Below are 18,108 nucleotides of genomic sequence, written 5' to 3' on the forward strand. Positions count from 1 at the left end.
CCAAACGTTGTTGGTCTTTTTGACCTCTTCGACGTTGTTTAATGTTATCTTTAGACCAACGGTGGTTCTCATTTTCTTGTAACTGAATACAGGGCGATCGGCCAAGAAGGCTATTCTGTAAAAAATCAAAAATTACAAAAAATCATGATCCCTTCAAAAATGGCAATGGGCGTGTGCAGAAAAGGTTGGTATTGAAATATCAAACTATCGATAGTATTGGTTAAATTCAAAATCGTGGCAGTCTGTAATGCCGACGTAAATGATTTTAATGAAGTGCTTCGACATACGGTCGATAGTGCCATTTTAAGTCTTGGGCACCAAAAATAAACAGTTATTTTACGTCCGCTTAAGCATTTAGTTTATGATTTGACTCAAATACCGGATATAGCGTAACATACTGCCACTATTTAAAATTGAACTTAACAATCGATAGTTTGATATTTCGATATCGGCCCCTTCTCCACACGCGCATTGCCATTTTTGAATTATCGAGATTTTTTTTGTCCATTTTTGATTTTTACTCCATGGTATTTTTCTCAAAAACTATTAAATCTAGAGTTACGAAACTTTCGGGGTATATTTATTGGCAAGGAAACTTTTTAATTTGTAAATTTCAAAACAATCGGAAAAGATTTCGTAGTTTCCTAAAAATATTTTTTTTTACCGATAGGCGTCAGACGAAACGTTTCAATAAGAAAGTTGTAGAGCGTACTCTCGAACCTTCAAATAAAATTTCTTCCATCAAAAAAGGACAATTTTCACGTCATGAACAAAACAAGTTGGTACTACCTAAAATTGCTTTTGTAAAAAGATATTTTTTCAACGTCATTTAAAATCATTTTGACAAGTTATTTATTTAAGTTTTTCTTTAAAGAGCACGCAATCGTAAAGCTACTAGATTTACAATTGTCCAGAAGGGGGCTAGCCTAATAGTAGACCTAATCACCATATTGCCATCCGGGTTGTTCTTGAATTTTAAATTTATCATCCCATCAACATGGAAGATACCGATCTGGCCGCGAAAGCGACAGGAAAGCTAACAACGACTGAGGATTGTCAAGGGGTTATGTCTGGAGAGTTCTTGACCAAGCCACCACTTTGGTACGCTGAATAGTGTTATGCTTATAACTTAATATAGAAATGACTCCGCAAAAGCTATTTTACGTAGTACCAACCTGTTTTTGTTCATGACTTAATATCTAAGTGAAAGTTGCCCTTTATTTAATGGAACCAATTTTATTTGTAGGCTCTACAACTTTCTCGTGGAAACGTTTTGTCTGACGCCTATCGGAGAAAAATCTCTTCCAATATTTCTTAAATTTACAAATTATAAAGTTCCCTTGCCAATAAATATACCCTGAAAATTTCAGAACTCTATAGTTTAAAAAGTTTTTGATAAAAATGCTGTGGCCGATCGCCATGAGACACCCTGTATAAAACTCAAGATCGTCCAAGTGGCCTATTTGAAATGGATCAAAACGTAAGAGGTTTTTGGGTGGAAAAGGGGTTCACAGTTTAAACCTCACCCGAAATGAAAATAGTCCCGGATACGTCCGTAAGACCGTCGCCAAATACTTGACGCAATGACGCGGCTCTATTCGAAACGGTTCTCCGAACTCTTAATTCGTTTAATACAATTACGAAACCGCTTCGTGGCGGATTTTTAGACGCGAAAGATCGTATCGTATGGAGATGGGCCTTGGACGAAGTAACGCGACGTCGTAGTCGGAACGGAGCCCTCGACGGACGGCGTTTCATCCGGTATCAGATTCGAGTCTCGATCACCATCAGTCTAGCTTCGGTTTAGTCGAAGATAAGGGATATTCCGTAGGCTGCCTATTACTTACCTTCTCTAGATTGCTTATTTGCGGCGTCATGGGCCTGTCATTTGGACGGACACTCTCTCTTTGCGCCTGTCAACGCGCTCGAAAAAGAGGAAGTGAAAGCCGAGGAAGCTGTACTGAATGGGAAGGGGACTGTCTTTATTTCGACGAGCGCCCTTCTTTTCTTTTTGGGGCGCTTCGGGGACACGCTTACTGGATCAATTTATCTTCGCCAGAGATCTCCGCATTCGCGGACGACTTTCCCCATTTGCAACGGTTCCACCAATATTTTCGGTTATCTTTACCACCTCCTCGAAACTTTGCATATTCCAACCTCTCGCGTGAAATTTCAAATTACTAACGATCTCGAATATTTCGCACCTGCTACTGTTTTATCGTTTAAATAAAAAAATAAACGACTATTTTTGAAGTAAGTAAATTTATTTCTTTCTTTATTGAACAACAACTGCGAAGCCAAAGGCTGGCTTATGCGCAGAAAGACAAATAATCAATATAACAAAATAATATAGATCAAAAAAGAACACAATTAAGAACATATTTTAACCAGTTGGCAAGCCAAAATATACTTCTCCTCGGAAGAATTGTCCCTAGTGGTATTAATTTCTCGAAATGACCCTTAAAGATATATCTCCGCAATTCAGAGTTATTTACTAAAAACGTAATCCCGGTTCAATACCGACCGGTATAAAATTTTAATTTTAATTAAAATAATTGAGACAAAACAACCGAGTTTAATTTATTCAGAATAATATAAATTTAGTAAGCTATACAACAGCGAGTTAGACGTACTAAAACAATGCACAATTGAATTTTACCCTATTTACAGTACAAGTTTATCAGTTGAATATAATACGAAGCAAATTTTAATGAAAGAAATATCTACAGAGGGTATTTGTATTTTTCTCACTTACGAAATACTTGCCGCATCTTTAACGCTCATTTTATTTCAACACTCGCCCTTGATGAAGATTCCGTAGAATAGCTATATTCGACATTTGGTAGTGGACGACTCGTAGACTTCCTGTTGACCTTGTGACACATACCGCATGAAAAAGACCAATACCGTCCAATTTCCAATATCATATAATGACTCGCACACTCAGGAAATCAATGACTGCATTAGGAATCGTAGATGTCCAAATATCCACACCAATTAAAAATGTAGACGGAATAGTTAGGGCACTTTATAAATAAAAACAAACGAACCCAATTGATGAACTGCATTAAACATCTTAATCAGTCGAGAAAACGTTTAAAATAAATTACGAAGTAATGACCACCCAGTTAAAAACCAGACCAATATAAGTGTAAGGGCTCGATGTATACAACTCGATATTTTCTTCATAAATGAATTATTACGCTTGAAAACTAATACGCTAAGCACACAATAGATAAAAATATACGACTGAAAAAAACGAAATAAATTACAAAAAACTAACGGGTTCTACCCTTTAACCATCTTATCTGCTGACTGCGCTAAAACAAGATTTGACCTTTAAATTTGCATACGTAAAAAATTTAGACTTTAAAAACTATTCCGCTTAAGCTGACCTTATAATTTTCTTTGAACTGCAACATGTATCGGTGGTTCTGTGGTAGAACACTCGCCTGTCATGCAGGAGGGCGCGGGTTCGAATCCCGAACGATTCGATCGCAAATTGATACTAAAACGAATATCGTAAACAAGTGGTGGGAACCCTGTCGTTTGGACGTTGAGACGTTTAGCGTAGCCCGCAGCACTCGCTCTGTCCCAAAATTCGATAAGAAGAAGTTGGAGAGAAAACACCCATACATACAAAACGCATACACAAAAAACTCATCACCAACAACCGCCATAACACAAACTCAACATTCCCACACTACACATAAAAATTCCAAAAAACAAACTTTCCAATAAAACTGCGTTGAAACCGTCGCGACGGTGAGTGTCAACGAAATAAATCAACCCCACCCAACCGCAATATCATCCGTTAACGCTCACCGTCACACGGTGGTTTTGCCAACCTTTAAGCTGGTTTCACACTCGACGGAAAATTAGCAGCGTAAAGTTGAACGTTAGCGGTATATCGAATGGGAATTATTGTTTATTATCGTCTTTCCGGCATATTTTCCGTCGAGTGTGAAACCAGCTTTAAACTGCAAAAACGGTTTTTCGACTTTGCTCCGGTAACTCGTTTTGGACTTTGCTCCGGTAACTCGTTTTGGACTTTGTCCCGGTAACGCGTTCGCAGTCTACAGACAGACAGACACACACACCTACACACCCACACACACACAGGAGAGGTAACAAGTTGGCAAGCCAAAATATACCTCTCCTCGGAAGTATGGTCCCTAGTGGTATTAATTTCTCGATACGACCCCCAAAGATATCTCCGCAATTCAGAGTTATTTACGAAAAACGTATTCTCGGTTCAAATCCTGCCCGGTATAAAATTTTAATTATAATTAAAATAATTGAGACGAAACAATCGAGTTTAATTTATTCAGAATATTATAAATTAAGTAGTTACAACAGCGAGTTAGATTCACTAAAACAATGCGCAATTGAATTTAACCCTTTTTACAGTACATGTTTATCAGTTGAATATAATACTAAGCAAATTTTAATGAAAGAAACATCTACAGATGGTATTTGTATTTTTCTCGCTTACGAAATACTTGCCGCATCTTTAACGCTCATTTTATTTCAACTTCCAGTTGACGTTGTGACACATACCGCATGAAAAAGACCAATGCCGTCCAATTTCCAATATCATATAATGACTCGCACACCCAAGAAATCATTGACTGCGTTAGAAATCGTAGATATCCAAATATCCACACCAAATATATTTACAAGAAGCAAAAACCTTACCATCAACAAAGCACAGAGAGCCACTTGACTAACCGCCAGCTCTTAAAGCAATTAACGTTAAATTATCTCCTTTGAATTAACACAACTATATATAGGTCGTTAATAATACCCGTAAATAAATAACAAAAAAAACTAACAAAGTGGACCACCCACAGGGTCTACCCTTTAACCCTCTAATCTCGGCTGACTGCGCTAAAACAAGATTTAACCTTTAAAAAAAACCAGATTAGGCCTTCATAAATTCATTAATAAAAAAAGACTTTATTACCTATTATGCTTACGATGCCTGTCTTAATTTCAGTGAATTTAAGCAGCTATCGGTGGTTCTGTGGTAGAGCACTCGACTGCCAAGCCGAATGGTCTGGGTTCGAAACCTGGGTGGCGCATTAATTTCAATTTCAATTCTATTTAAATTAAACCAAAATTTCGTACTCTATTAAATACGCTTCCGATAAAGCTGAAGGTCTAATTTTCAATAAGGCGTAACAAGTGTCGGTGGTTCTGTGGTAGAACGTCCGCCTGTCAATCAGGAGGTCTCGGGTTCAAATCCCGCCCGATGCGATCGCAAATTGATACTAAGAAGAATACCGTGTACAACTGGTGGAAACCCTGCCATTGGACGATGAGAGGTAGCATTACACTTAGCACTCGGTCCGTCCCACAGTCATTAAGAAGAAGTTGGAGAGAAAACGCCCATATAAACACAACAGACTCAACATGCACAACCATCAGAACACAAACACAACAAATTCAACACTCATAACCTACGCATAAACATTACAAAAACGTAATACACCAAACCGTCACGACGGTGAGCGAAAAAACACCATCCAAACCAAACCGCAAATGCATCCGTTAACGCTCACCGTCACACGATGGTTTTGCCAACCCTTTGAGAAACTGCGTACGCAGTGATTACACTTTGCACCGAAAATGCGAACGCGTTCGCAGGCCTGACAGACCCACAGACCCACAGACCCACAGACCCACAGACAGACACGCTGGTTGTATAACCCCTCCTAGGGGACTTTGTTTTTGACAACAAAAAATGGAAATTTTCCCATTGAAAATAACTGTGAACAATTTTAAAAAATTGAAAAAAAAATTAAAATACCAAAATTATAAAAAAATTGTTAAAAATTGACGAAAAAATCAAAATTGATCACATTTTGATCAATTTGAACCAAATGGGTGAAAATGAACCGATATGGCTTAAATAGGAAAAATTTTAATTTTATGTCGTCAAAAACATTTTTCGTTGCCATGGTAAAACCGTTGCCCATTGAATAAATTCCCTTTAGGATTTTTCAAGTTACATGAAGGTCTACCAATCCCCCGAGTTTGAACAAAATCGGTGTGTAACTAGAGGATAGCGCCGCCGATCAAACGCCGCCGCCGCCGATTATTTAGATAACGCCGAAACGCCGCCGCCGATAAATTTAATTTCGGCGGTACCACCGCCGCCGCCGCCGCCGAAACATTTTCATTTCGCCGCCGAATTAATTTCCATTATTAAAGTATAATAATTACGTTTTGAGATCTAAACTACATAGATTTTTCTTTTGGTAGTGCTACGATTCCTAGGCTGTTGGGTGCACCGTACTAGCGTTATAAAATTAAAAAGAATTAATAATTTCCAAAAGATCTGGCACCACTGCACCGCGCGCACCAAGATTTTCTGCAGTAGATAGCTGGGATAGGAGAGAGAGAAACGAAAACGGCTTTGGAGTTGCCTCGCCTCGTATTTTGTAATAAGTACAGAAACGTATCAGCTGCATTGGCTGCATTCAGCAATAACTATTCTATTACATTTTAAAAATTCCTTTGATACAAAGATAAAATAATTTGTGATAATAGACTTAAATGCGCGGGGAAAAACGGGATTTGGGGGATGAAATTTATGCGGTAGAGGGCTGGCTCGTTGGTTGTCTGTACGATAATGGCGGCGCCCAGCAAAAGTTTCTAAAAAGAGTGTATAGATAATAATACTAGTGAAATGGTAGTGAATTAGTACAGTATTGTTATTACTAGCGTAAATGTTTTAGTTTAATAGTATCATATGTGACATAGTTACTCATAAGTGTGCCTCTGTTTAACATATCTGTATTAAAAATTTAAATGAGACCTTGTTTCACAGCCACCAAAGACTATATAAAGCTACGCGTAACTTTATATAGTCTTTGACAGCCACCAAAGAAAATACAGCACTAACGTCGCGTAAAACTGGTTTTAACTTCCTTCCCCCCTACGCGAGAACTAGTTTTGATGACGATAAAACCGTCATCGACTGGGAAGTGACGTCAATAACGTCATATCCTTGCAACAAGGTATCATTATGAAAAAATTCTTTCAGGCACACTTATGATTAAATAAGTTACATCTTATAGTATGTAACCAAAGTTACCTCTTCTTTGTTTTGGAAACAAGTGGTTCCTATTTTAATAAAAAACATTCTATTAAACATGTATTTTTTTAAATGTGTTTAACAATTTAAGTTCTAGTGGTCTATTAAAAGGCTGGCGCTATTTCTGAGGGGGGGGCAGTTTTTCCCCTTAGGCGCCGCCGCCGCCGATTTTTTTCAACGCCGCCGATTATTTTCTGAAGATCGGCGCACCACGCCGCCGCCGAACTAATTATCGTTCCCGCCGCCGCCGTTGAAAATTGGTTCGGCGCTATGCTCTATGTGTAACACCTCGGGTCGTCTCCTTGTAAGTATAGCATTGCACAACATGGATTGGTTAGATAATCCAACTATATCATGTATATGGAAAGGTCTGTATTTGTTTTTTGAACACGTGCGTTTCGCGTCAACAGGTGAGTGAGTTTACGCGTTTTATATACTAAATTAACGGTCTTGCGTTTACCGTCACACGCACATGTCTTTAAACTCTGGTTTCACACTATCCGAAAAGTGACGGGCTTTGAGTGGGACTTTTCGTGTGTTATCGGGATAAGTAGACTGCGAATAAATTACAATATCTTTCCGCCGTGATTACGTTATATTTCCCGTTACCGACGCGTGGAAATAAATAAATACACTTCTATGGTGTATTTATTACGCGGAGTACACCTAAACATGAGAAACACGAGCGCTTCATCGATGGCCAACGCGGAATTACCCGAAATGTTTCAACCAGAAAGCGTAAGCGTTGATTACGCTAATTATATGACGAAGAATAGAATTTTGAAGAACTTGGTGGTTCTGGGAATCGCTTGCATGCTGTTTCTTTTCTCCCAAATGCCTTCCAGGTACGTATACGCATATACGTTTCAACATTTACGATAACGTGAAAACACGACGACCCATATTTGGCCATACGCTTTGTGTAAACGTAAATGTCACATTTTCGTTACGCGTGTAAAACCTAAAAAACCTTGTTACGCGCGAATACAAACCAAGCATTATAGTTCGTAATATCAGAAGCTTATAATATATTACCAAGAAGGCATAGAAGTAACTAACAAGGAGACATCCCTAAGTGTAACCGACCGATTTTGTTCAAACTCGGGGGATTGGTAGACCTTCATGTATCATGAAAAATCCTAAAGGGAATTTATTCAATGGGCAACCGTTTTGCCATGGCAACGAAAAATGTTTTTGACAACAACAAATGGAAATTTTCCCATTGAAAATAACATGGGATTCTGACCGATTCCTAGGGAAAAATTTGAACAAATTTCAAAATTTCAAAAATGCCAAAAAAATAAAAAAAAAATAAAAATTGACAATAAAAACATCAAAATTGATCAACTTTTGATCAATTTGAGGTCAAAATCCCATGTTATTTTCAATGGGAAAATTTAATAAAACGGTTGCCCATTGAATAAATTCCCTTTGGGATTTTTCATCATACATGAACGTCTACCAATCCCCCGAGTTTGAACAAAATCGGTGGGTTACACTTCGGGATGTCTCCTTGTTAGAAATATGTACGATAGCATTGTCCCCTGCTGCCACGATGTTATACTCCTCAAAATGGAGTCGTTTGTAAACTGCTAATGTGGGATATTTTTACCCCACTCTGATTGAAGATTCAAAAATGGGAGGATAATTTTGTAATTTGCATTCGCTGACTGAACTATAATAATTTCATATTATAAAAATAATAATAACAATAAATAATAATAAGAAATTAATATAAATAGACATTTTCTGAGTTTGAGCGGTATAATTTCATGGCGTCAGCAATTAATATTTTCATAGTTCTTAGTGACTTCTATACGTATCCTTGATATTACAGGAAAACTTACCTTAAACGTCCCCCTTTGTAGGTTCTAAAATTTACCGCCTATTCATATTCTCCCGATGTAATAGTCTTACAAAATCCTTGTATGACTTACATCACCTCCGCACTGTTTTTTGTTCGAAACATATTTAAGGCTGCAAAGGTACGGGTTTTAGGGAGCTGAATGCTACTCTGGTAATACGTCACATAACGTGCCAACCTAGAAACGGCGTCTTCATTGATAAAACAACTTGACAAACATGATAATAGTATATTAACCGAGGTGTTAATTTGATTACCTTGGAAGGGAACTTCAAAGCAGCATTAATTTTGAAAGTGGCCTTGGAACGTACTCTCAAACCGTGAATGGCGTCCTTAGCGTCTTCTCGCTGTCGTTCGTGACGCCTTTCGTAAATCGGAAATTGGGGTTGAAGAAGAGCATGATTTTCTCCTTGACGGTGGTCACTTTCTACTATTTGGCCAATTTCTATCCGAGCTGGTACACGATGATACCAGGGGCCATAGTCAACGGCTTGGGATGGGCGCCAATCTGGCCGGCGAAAGGTTCGTTGATCGAAACCAATTCCAACATCGTCGGTCAAAACTAATTATCTCTTTTTATTAAGCTTCTTACATCACGTTACTCTCCGAACAGTGGTCGCTGGCGTATTCTTCGGCACTAAATTCAACCGTTAGTTTCATGTTCGGTATTTTCTACTTCTTCTTTTACTTCGGATACGTCTGGGGTAACGCGGTCTCTTACTTCATCTTGATGCCGGAAAAGGTCGTACACCTACGGCCCAATCAGACCGACATTTGCGGAGTGACTTTTTGCGATTGGATGGTGCTCGAAGATGGCGTCAGTTTCAAGCGACCACCCGATCAAGAAATTTACCTCCTCTATGGAACTTTCATGGTTATTTCTTGGATCGCGGCTGTCATCGTTTATTTCTTCTTGGACCCTTTGGAGGACCTTAGTTCCACTATCAACAATTCCACTTGGACCTTAATTTCCAAAACGTGGCGAAGTCTAGCTACGCCGAAGCAACTACTAATATTTCCGTTGGGCTTCCTTCGCGGTGTCCTCAGGACGTTCCTGGCTGCCGAATTTACTAAGGTCAAACCGTATTTAAGGCGTTTTCTCCCCGCTGATTCCGTTGGTTTCTTTGTTGATAGGCGTACGTGACTTGTAGCTGGGGCATTCACAATATTGGCCTGACGATAATCGGCTTCGGATTGGTGTGCGGAGTCATGTCACTGTCGCTGGGACGTCTGGTGAGATGGACGGGACGACTACCGCTATTTACCTTCGCGGTTCTAGTGCATATTGGCGTGTGCGTCATTTTGGTGGAGTGGAAGCCGAGTACCGACGCGCTGGCGTTGTACTTCGTAGTTCCTTGCCTGATAGGGCTTAGTAATTCGATTTGGGAGTCTCAAGTGGCTAGTAAGTTTATTAGCTCGAATTTAAGAAAAGCCTTTGAAGTTTCCCGCTTTGATCTCGGGCCTTTTTTAACTTTACAGGCATATACGCGGTGGTCTTTCCAAATGATCGAGAAGTTGTGTTCGCAATTTACGGAATGGCCGAAGAAGCCGGAGCTCTGGTGGCTTTCGCTTACAGCACCTCGTTGTGTGTCCAATATAAACTCGCCATTTTGATGGTCATGGTAGCCATTGCCTACGCGTGCTATTTAGTTACTGAATTCAAAATTCTTAGGAAAATTCCCGCTACTCCCAATTTAGCGACTCACTAAACATTAGTGCTATGTTTACCTTTTAGTAATATATTCGGTACGTAGGTTAAGTAAAGACTCACTTATAGTAATAAATCTTAGGTTTAATCTTAGTTAGAAATATACAGGGTGTCACAAAAGGTTATGCAAAAATTTTAAGGAGTTGTAGGGGGTGCCTGTTTTTCCCCATTTTCCTACGATGAGTTAAAAGAGCGCCAGAGAGCTTCCAAGTGTGGCCAACTAGCCCCTGGAAGTAAGCTGCAACAAGCGCAAAACCAAGCAGCAGGGACTTTAAATACGGTTTTAAGTTTACTCTGGTTACCTCGATTTGTTTACAAAGTCCTTTTTTACCTATCACACGAACCCAAACCTGAATGTTGGCATTTCCCCGCTGCTTTTCATAGAACTAATACGATAATTTAGCTGGCTTAACCCGCATCATAATTGTTAAAACAAACGATAATTTGCTGGGAGTTCGCGTGGCATGAAGGGCTTGCCACCACCCTCCTAAGCAATTTCACCCGGCCACCTGAATGATTTCATTAAAAGTCGCTAGATGACTTGGGCCTAAGGTGGTGCCTGCTGATTATTATTATTTTTATTATTATTAATGACCAGAAAAGACTTACAGTCTTTACAGATGTGGAAAAAATTACTAGATGTGAGTGAAAAAATTAAAAATACGTGAAGTTGCCCGAAGTATATAATGTAACAGAAAATTACCGGAGAGGTTGAAAATTACAAGTAGTCCGACCAATAGAAGTGTTCTGAAAATTACCGAAAATGACCAGAATCCATAAAAGAAGAAAATTGGCCCGAGAGTGTTAAATTTCAGTGGAAAATCACAGTAAATCAGATACGAGGAACCTTAACATGTTGTTGTCTCTGTATACAGTCCCATATTTCCAAAAAAAAATCATGTATTCGCTACGATGCCCAGCTTGTTCTTGAGATTGTGCAGTCAAACTTATGGACGAACACACTAGCTCTCTTTAATGGGAGAGGTGGGAAAGCATTGTAGAAGTGTAAACAAGAAGACTACGTTATTTTATGGATAGGTGTAATTTAATTTCGATTTTTATATGGCTACTTTTTCCAATCATTGGGCCCCCATTTCAAATCAATATTGTAATTGTTTGTGACTTTGCAGTCTGTTTAAAGGGACAGATATTATAACAAAAATTATTTTACCAAAGCAGTTTAAATGCAGATGTAAGACGGGGGGATACGTTTGACCTATAAAGGATCACATATTCATGATATTTTCGATTTAGAGATATTTTTTTGGGAAAAATTAAAAAAAGGTTTAGTTAATTTCATAAATGTTTAAAAATAACTGTTGTCAATTTTCGTCACCTTTTCGTAAATTGATATACATACTTATCAAATAGAAATTTATATATATATATATATATATATATATATATATATATTTATATTTATATTTTTATATATATATATATATATATATATATATATATATATATATATATATATATATATATATATATATATATTTATATATATATTTATATATATAATATATATTTTAAAACCTTTTGCTTAAATTTGAGCCTTGAAATCGTAATATTAAATTGATAAAATTTTAAATTGTAAAGGATTACGTGCTAAATAACAGCATTTCGATGTGTTAGTTGTTATTTTTGTTTTGACTAATAACTAAAACTAATATATTTAAAACAAAAATATAATATTCTTCAGTATATGAGTTTTGAGATCCAACATTTTTCGTATAAAAATTAATTTGTAAAATACATTTAGGAAGCCAACAAATGTTTTTCAAGGTCATTTATTATGCAATATCAAGCATGCGAACCCTTCATTGAAAATTGATTGATGATCACCCATTAGCTTTCGCATAAAGGAATAGAAAACGTTGAAAACAATAACTCAAAGCTACAGATTGCTAGCAAAATACCAAAAAAAATCGAATTAAAAAAATATATTCGTTAATAATGAAGGGTTCGCATATGTTGAGAGATTTGGATGCGTGATTTTGCATAACAAATGAGGGGCTGATCACTATCCGTAATCGGTGTACTAAAATGATTACGTAACTGATTAAAGATTTAGCACTACCAAAGGCAGTACTCATTTTTGTACTCCCGTAATCGGTGTAGACATTTTTAGGAAGTAGTTAGCCCCTCAATTACAAATGACACTGAAAAACATTTGTTGGCTTCCTAAATGTATTTTACAAATTAATTCTAGCGATGCCTATTGGGGCCCTTGGGTTCCCATACATTTGACCGATGTAAAAAAATTTATATTTTTTTTCCTTGTCACGCCGAAATAGTAAATATATATTTTATGATATTCAAATAAATAAAAGTTTACTTTTGCACTTTCGTCTCTCGTACGTGGTTAAACATAAGCCGACAATTTCTATTCTTCACAAGTTATATATATTTCATCAAAATTAGAGTGAAATAAAGACATTTTTCGTCTCTAATATGGTGTCACCCGTATTTTACTATAATGAAAAATTTGACAAAATGTCACGGCAATTTGAATACACACAATCACCCCGATGTATTAAATATGTTTTGAATATTAAATTTAGACTTGAGCCAATTTTCAATAATCTTGTACTATAATAAACCAAGAGGAATTTTGTTGAAAATGATGGTTTTCTCAACTACCTGTATATTAAAAACATTATATCAATTAGTTTAACATAACTAACCCAGTAAGAATTAACAACCAAACAGTAATTTTTAACCCATGAAAAGCCCACGAACAAGCTTAATTAATCCCCCTGTCTATTAATTATATTTCAATCACCTTGTACATTAAATTAATAAGCGCACTATTACAACGTAAGTGTAAATTTCACCAAAACTATCAACCACCCTATCCTTAATCAGGAAACTAATTCTTGACAACCGAAGAGTAACTTTACCACAAAAAACCTTACCATAAAAAATTATTTACAACGCTATAGCAATAACCCGGTTCATTAGGAACAATATTTCAATCTCCCTGTACATTAACTTGATAAGCACACTTTAAAGGGAATATAACCTGCAAAGCCATCTTTATGGAAGATCCCTTCAATTTTTCAAATTACCCTGTACAGTGGCGCCAAACATTTCTAAAGCCAAAGGCAAGAGTGGCCAGAGCTGCAACATTGGTGTTCCTTACCAAATACCTGAGGTTATATTTCCTTTAACAACATAAAAGGATTTTTTGTAAATGTAAACAGTAACTCAAACACCCTGTTCTTTAACATAATCAGGCACTTTCTCAACAACCTATTGCATTAACAACTGTCCTAATCACGTTGTCATTCGTACAGTGAAAAATCAGTTTTATCAGTTCATTTTTATAACAAAAACACCCGGTATAAGAAAATTGGAGCCAGTAAAAATAAACTCCGAAAGAACCAAATAAAACATAGCCAAAACCTGTATAGCCCACATCTAATCAAACAATAGTCAAGATAGCATAACGTAGTATCTGTATAACAAACGCGCGGTGCCCTAAAACGTACGCCAAATGTATCCAACGCCCTGTAGAAGACAATGGACACAATTCGTAGTGGTTTCCAAGGTCGAATTTTATATATTTGGATAGAGTTGGTGCTTGTATTCTGAATCTTGAATTGGTACGAAATTCAAATATCACAATAGCGCGTACGCGAGTTGTGGGTCCCCGCCAGAAATCTCACTTAAAATTAAAATTTCTTCGCGCAACCAAAAGCGTAGTTCAGAAATGATCCGTATTAACTAAAAATCTAATTTTCAACCAAGTCGCTCTTATTTAAAAAAAATATTTTAAAGCGAAAATCGCCATACAAACTGAAATGAACATTGGGCTATCGAGGGTCTGTACTTGCCAGTAATTTTTATACTTCGCAAATTACATCATAAAATATTCGCATTATTTAAATACAGAAATGCGGTGTTAGTACGTGTGTATAGTCGTTTCGTGAAATGTAATTTTTATTCCACGTTTTTCTAAGTTTAATGATCTTTCTTTACATAAACTCTCTTTTGTAAACCAGTCTCTATAGGTAGAAGGCGTCGTAACGTAAAATATACGTGTACGGTTTGAACACAAATTATTTCGCTTTTACGAAACAAGAATGAGTTGAATCGGCGAATTGGATGTGACTCAAATTGTTTTTCGCGCATTATTTTTCTCGCGTCGGCATATACGACAGCGGATGGATAACTAAAGTTTAAACTACCGCTACCTCGCCGAGGTTAAAACGTCTACTAAATAGCAGTCTCTTTTGGAAAGAAGGATGCATTTTAAGCAGGGTGAATGCGTGAATAGCTGTATTTGTTCGGGGAAACGCCGTTCACATCTCAAGGCTATCGCTACCTTACTATTATTTCTTCCAAAAAAAAAGTGAGTTAAGAAATTATAGCCTTTAAAAAAAAATCGTTCGCTCTTTGCACCGAAGCGTAAATGAACGCTAACCTCATTCGGAGGCATTATCGGCCATTACGCGTTTCGTAGAAGCCTTCGATATTTCAAATGAACGTTGTTGGAAAAAGAAGGATCACGCGAGAGAGTCGTCTCGAGTCAGCCTCAGGATGGAGCCGGAACGTTTATCCGAACTCGAAATGAAAAAACTAGATTCTCAAAGCGTCAATACGTCGGACGCTTCTAAGATGGGCACTGAGTTACGAATGAACAGCAAAGCTAGGATTTTGAAGAACTTGGCCGTGGTAAGTATCGCGGTGATGTTACTGCTATGCGCTCTTTTACCCTGCCGAGAGCTGCAAGGAAGCATAAACATTAAGGATGGCCTGGGAACGTACACGCTGACGGTGTCATCGTTCACGACGGTGGCTTCTCTGTTATTCCTGCCTCCGATTCTAATCCAAAAACTCGGATTGAAACGCAGCATGACGTTTTCCTTGGTACTGGTAACCGTCTTTTACTTCGCCAACTTCAAACCAACGTGGGGTACCATGATGCCAGCGGCCATTATCAGCGGAGTGGGCGCGACCCCCATCTGGCCGGCGAAAGCCACGTATATTACCATCTTGGCCGAATACTGGTCAACGGCCTTCGCTACCCCGTTAGATTCAACCGTTAGTTTTCTTTTCGGGATATTCTACGCTTTTTACTACTTCGGCTACGTCTGGGGCAACGTGGCCTCTTACTTCATTTTGACACCGACCAACGTGACTGCTCTGTTGGCCAACGAAACGGAAAAGTGCGGTTTATATTTTTGCGACTCCGACGCTTTTACGGGCAACGTCAATTTTAAGAGACCTCCTGATTTCGAGATTTACATCCTGTTCGGCGTTTTCATCGCGATGTCTTTGCTAGGAGCCGTTATCGTGGTATTCTTCCTCGATGATATTGAGATTCCGAAAAGGGACGCGCGACCGGAATCACCTTTGTCATTGTTACTCAAGACGATCAAAAACATCGTGACGCCTAAGCAATTACTACTTCTTCCAATGGGCATTCTAAGAGGTATCCTAAGAACGTTTCTTTCAACAGAGTTCACAAAGGTACGTCTTGAATTTCAACGTGATTGCGTTTAGTTGATGAGTGAGCTTACAAGTTCGTTTTGTTCCTTTGACAGGCTTTTGTCACGTGTTCGTGGGGCATTCACAATATTGGGTTGACCATGGTCGGATTCGGGGTCGTATGCGGGGTCATGTCTCTTATTCTAGGAAGACTAGTGCAATGGACCGGTCGTCTGCCTCTGTTCATACTGTCCTTGATAATACACGTCGTCGTTGCTGCCATTGTGATTGAATGGAAACCGAATACTGACCAAATGTACTTGTATTTCTTGGTACCGTGCTTATTGGGGATCAGCAATTCCATTTGGGAATCCCAAGTCGCCAGTGAGTTTCTTAATTTTTAATATCATAGGCGTAAATAACGACCCCGCAAGGTGACCAATTTTTTTTAATAACATGATCCACGTGATAAGAAAGTTCCCAAAAAACAAGTCTCGCAGATGGCCCCAGAAACAGGGCCGGACCGTTAAATTTGAGGCCAACCAAATTGGGTGTATCAGATTCATTTTTCGGGGATAATGTAAAATTTATTTTTTCTTAAATTTTTAATTTAAATTGTCTTTTGGGATACAGACCAAGCCTAAATCCGCCCTTGCCCAGAAACCTTAGTTACGCCACTGATTTATCATTCGACTCAAAGTACATTTTCTTTTCTTAAGCGATATACGCGCTGATGTTTCCTGGAGAGAGAGAAGTCGTTTTTACCATTTACGGACTTTCGGAGGATATCGGTGGCATGATGGCTTTCGGATACAGCGCCTCCTTGTGTACCGATTATAAACTAATTATATTTATGATCTCGGTTACCGTCGCTTTCGTCTGCTATCTAGTGGCAGAATTTAGGTTTCTGAGAAGGATCAGAAGGATACCGATTACTCAGCAATAATCATAGCCCGTCAAATTGCCAACGTTTCAATGACAATATTCATTTCCCAAATCTCCACCATCGGAATGAATATCTCATCTACTACGGAAAATAACATCGTAGCTTAATGGTGATTACCAGGAATTCAACATCGAACTTGGAATGGTTATCTCGCCCGATTTCCGTCTCTATCTAGGGGACCGTTTTTTTTTTCATCATTTTAACGTCAGAGCATACGTGTTTTCTCATACGATTTTCAATGGTATTAAATCCTAGTTTCAGATAATTTCATCCCCCTGTGTCGAAAAAGGGTTCAAACATCTTTTTGCTTTTCCCTTCGCTATCGCTCTATTGATAGCGACGGTCACCTCGTAATTCGGACTTCGCGCTTCTCAAGGGCATTGTCACTGCTGACAATTTTGACAACGCTAACAATGCCGGACTTGATCCTTCCACATGGAGAGGTCGGGAGAGCGAGCTGACCCGTCGCTATCAATGGTGGGGTTTCAAACCCTAAATTTCGAAATGGCCGGGGAGTCGTGTAAAAACGGGAGGTTGCGCGGGGTAAAAACTCCTAAAGAGGGGAGACGCGTGCGAGGGGGCGATTTTTTTTTCTCATACACGTCACTGAAAACGGTCCCCGAGATCTTACCATAGGGAATACGGCCGGATAACCATTCCAAGTTCGAGGTATGAATTCCTGTGATAACATATAAACAAGAACACGTTCCCATTAAAATATTTTATTATTTGTTTTTCCTAATATCGGACTTTTCATAAAAGAAAGACCTTATGAAATTCAGTTTCAAAGCGAGTCGTCTTTGGACAAAGACTTGTTTCGAGTCGCGGTGTAGATTTTAGAATACTATTTTTTTTAATGGAATAGAATTTCTAGGAGCGTCAAATGCTCAATATAATATTTGAAACTTTGAATAATTTGATCGTATATTTTTATTAGAAAAATCCGAGCCAACTATACTGATCAAATAGTTTTTCTAAATAGATCTCAAACTTTGCGTCCAAAACGTGAAAATTGTTGAAACAAACGCGTTGCAAAAATTTTAGTTAATTGG

The 18,108-nt window shown here is 38.1% G+C and overlaps 2 protein-coding genes across 2 annotated transcripts; both read left to right on the forward strand.

Annotated features, from left to right (window-relative positions):
- Window positions 1-7,774: 7,774 nt before the first annotated feature.
- Window positions 7,775-10,110, forward strand: LOC149947605 (UNC93-like protein). Its single transcript, XM_090170917.1, has 3 exons — window positions 7,775-7,947; window positions 9,232-9,488; window positions 9,551-10,110. The coding sequence occupies exons 1-3, from the start codon at window positions 7,775-7,777 to the stop codon at window positions 10,108-10,110; spliced, it is 990 nt and encodes a 329-aa protein (XP_090027043.1).
- A 4,819-nt stretch (window positions 10,111-14,929) lies between these two features.
- LOC149947606 (UNC93-like protein) lies at window positions 14,930-17,877 on the forward strand. Its single transcript, XM_090172076.1, has 3 exons — window positions 14,930-16,152; window positions 16,227-16,494; window positions 16,830-17,877. Exons 1-3 carry the CDS (start codon window positions 15,220-15,222, stop codon window positions 17,054-17,056), a joined length of 1,428 nt encoding a protein of 475 aa, XP_090028202.1. The 5' UTR covers window positions 14,930-15,219; the 3' UTR covers window positions 17,057-17,877.
- The last annotated feature ends 231 nt before the right edge of the window (window positions 17,878-18,108 follow it).

The sequence above is a fragment of the Leiobunum rupestre genome, chromosome 4 (genome assembly GCF_980474605.1).
Source record: "Leiobunum rupestre chromosome 4, qqLeiRupe1.1.hap1, whole genome shotgun sequence".
NCBI lineage: Eukaryota > Metazoa > Arthropoda > Arachnida > Opiliones > Sclerosomatidae > Leiobunum > Leiobunum rupestre.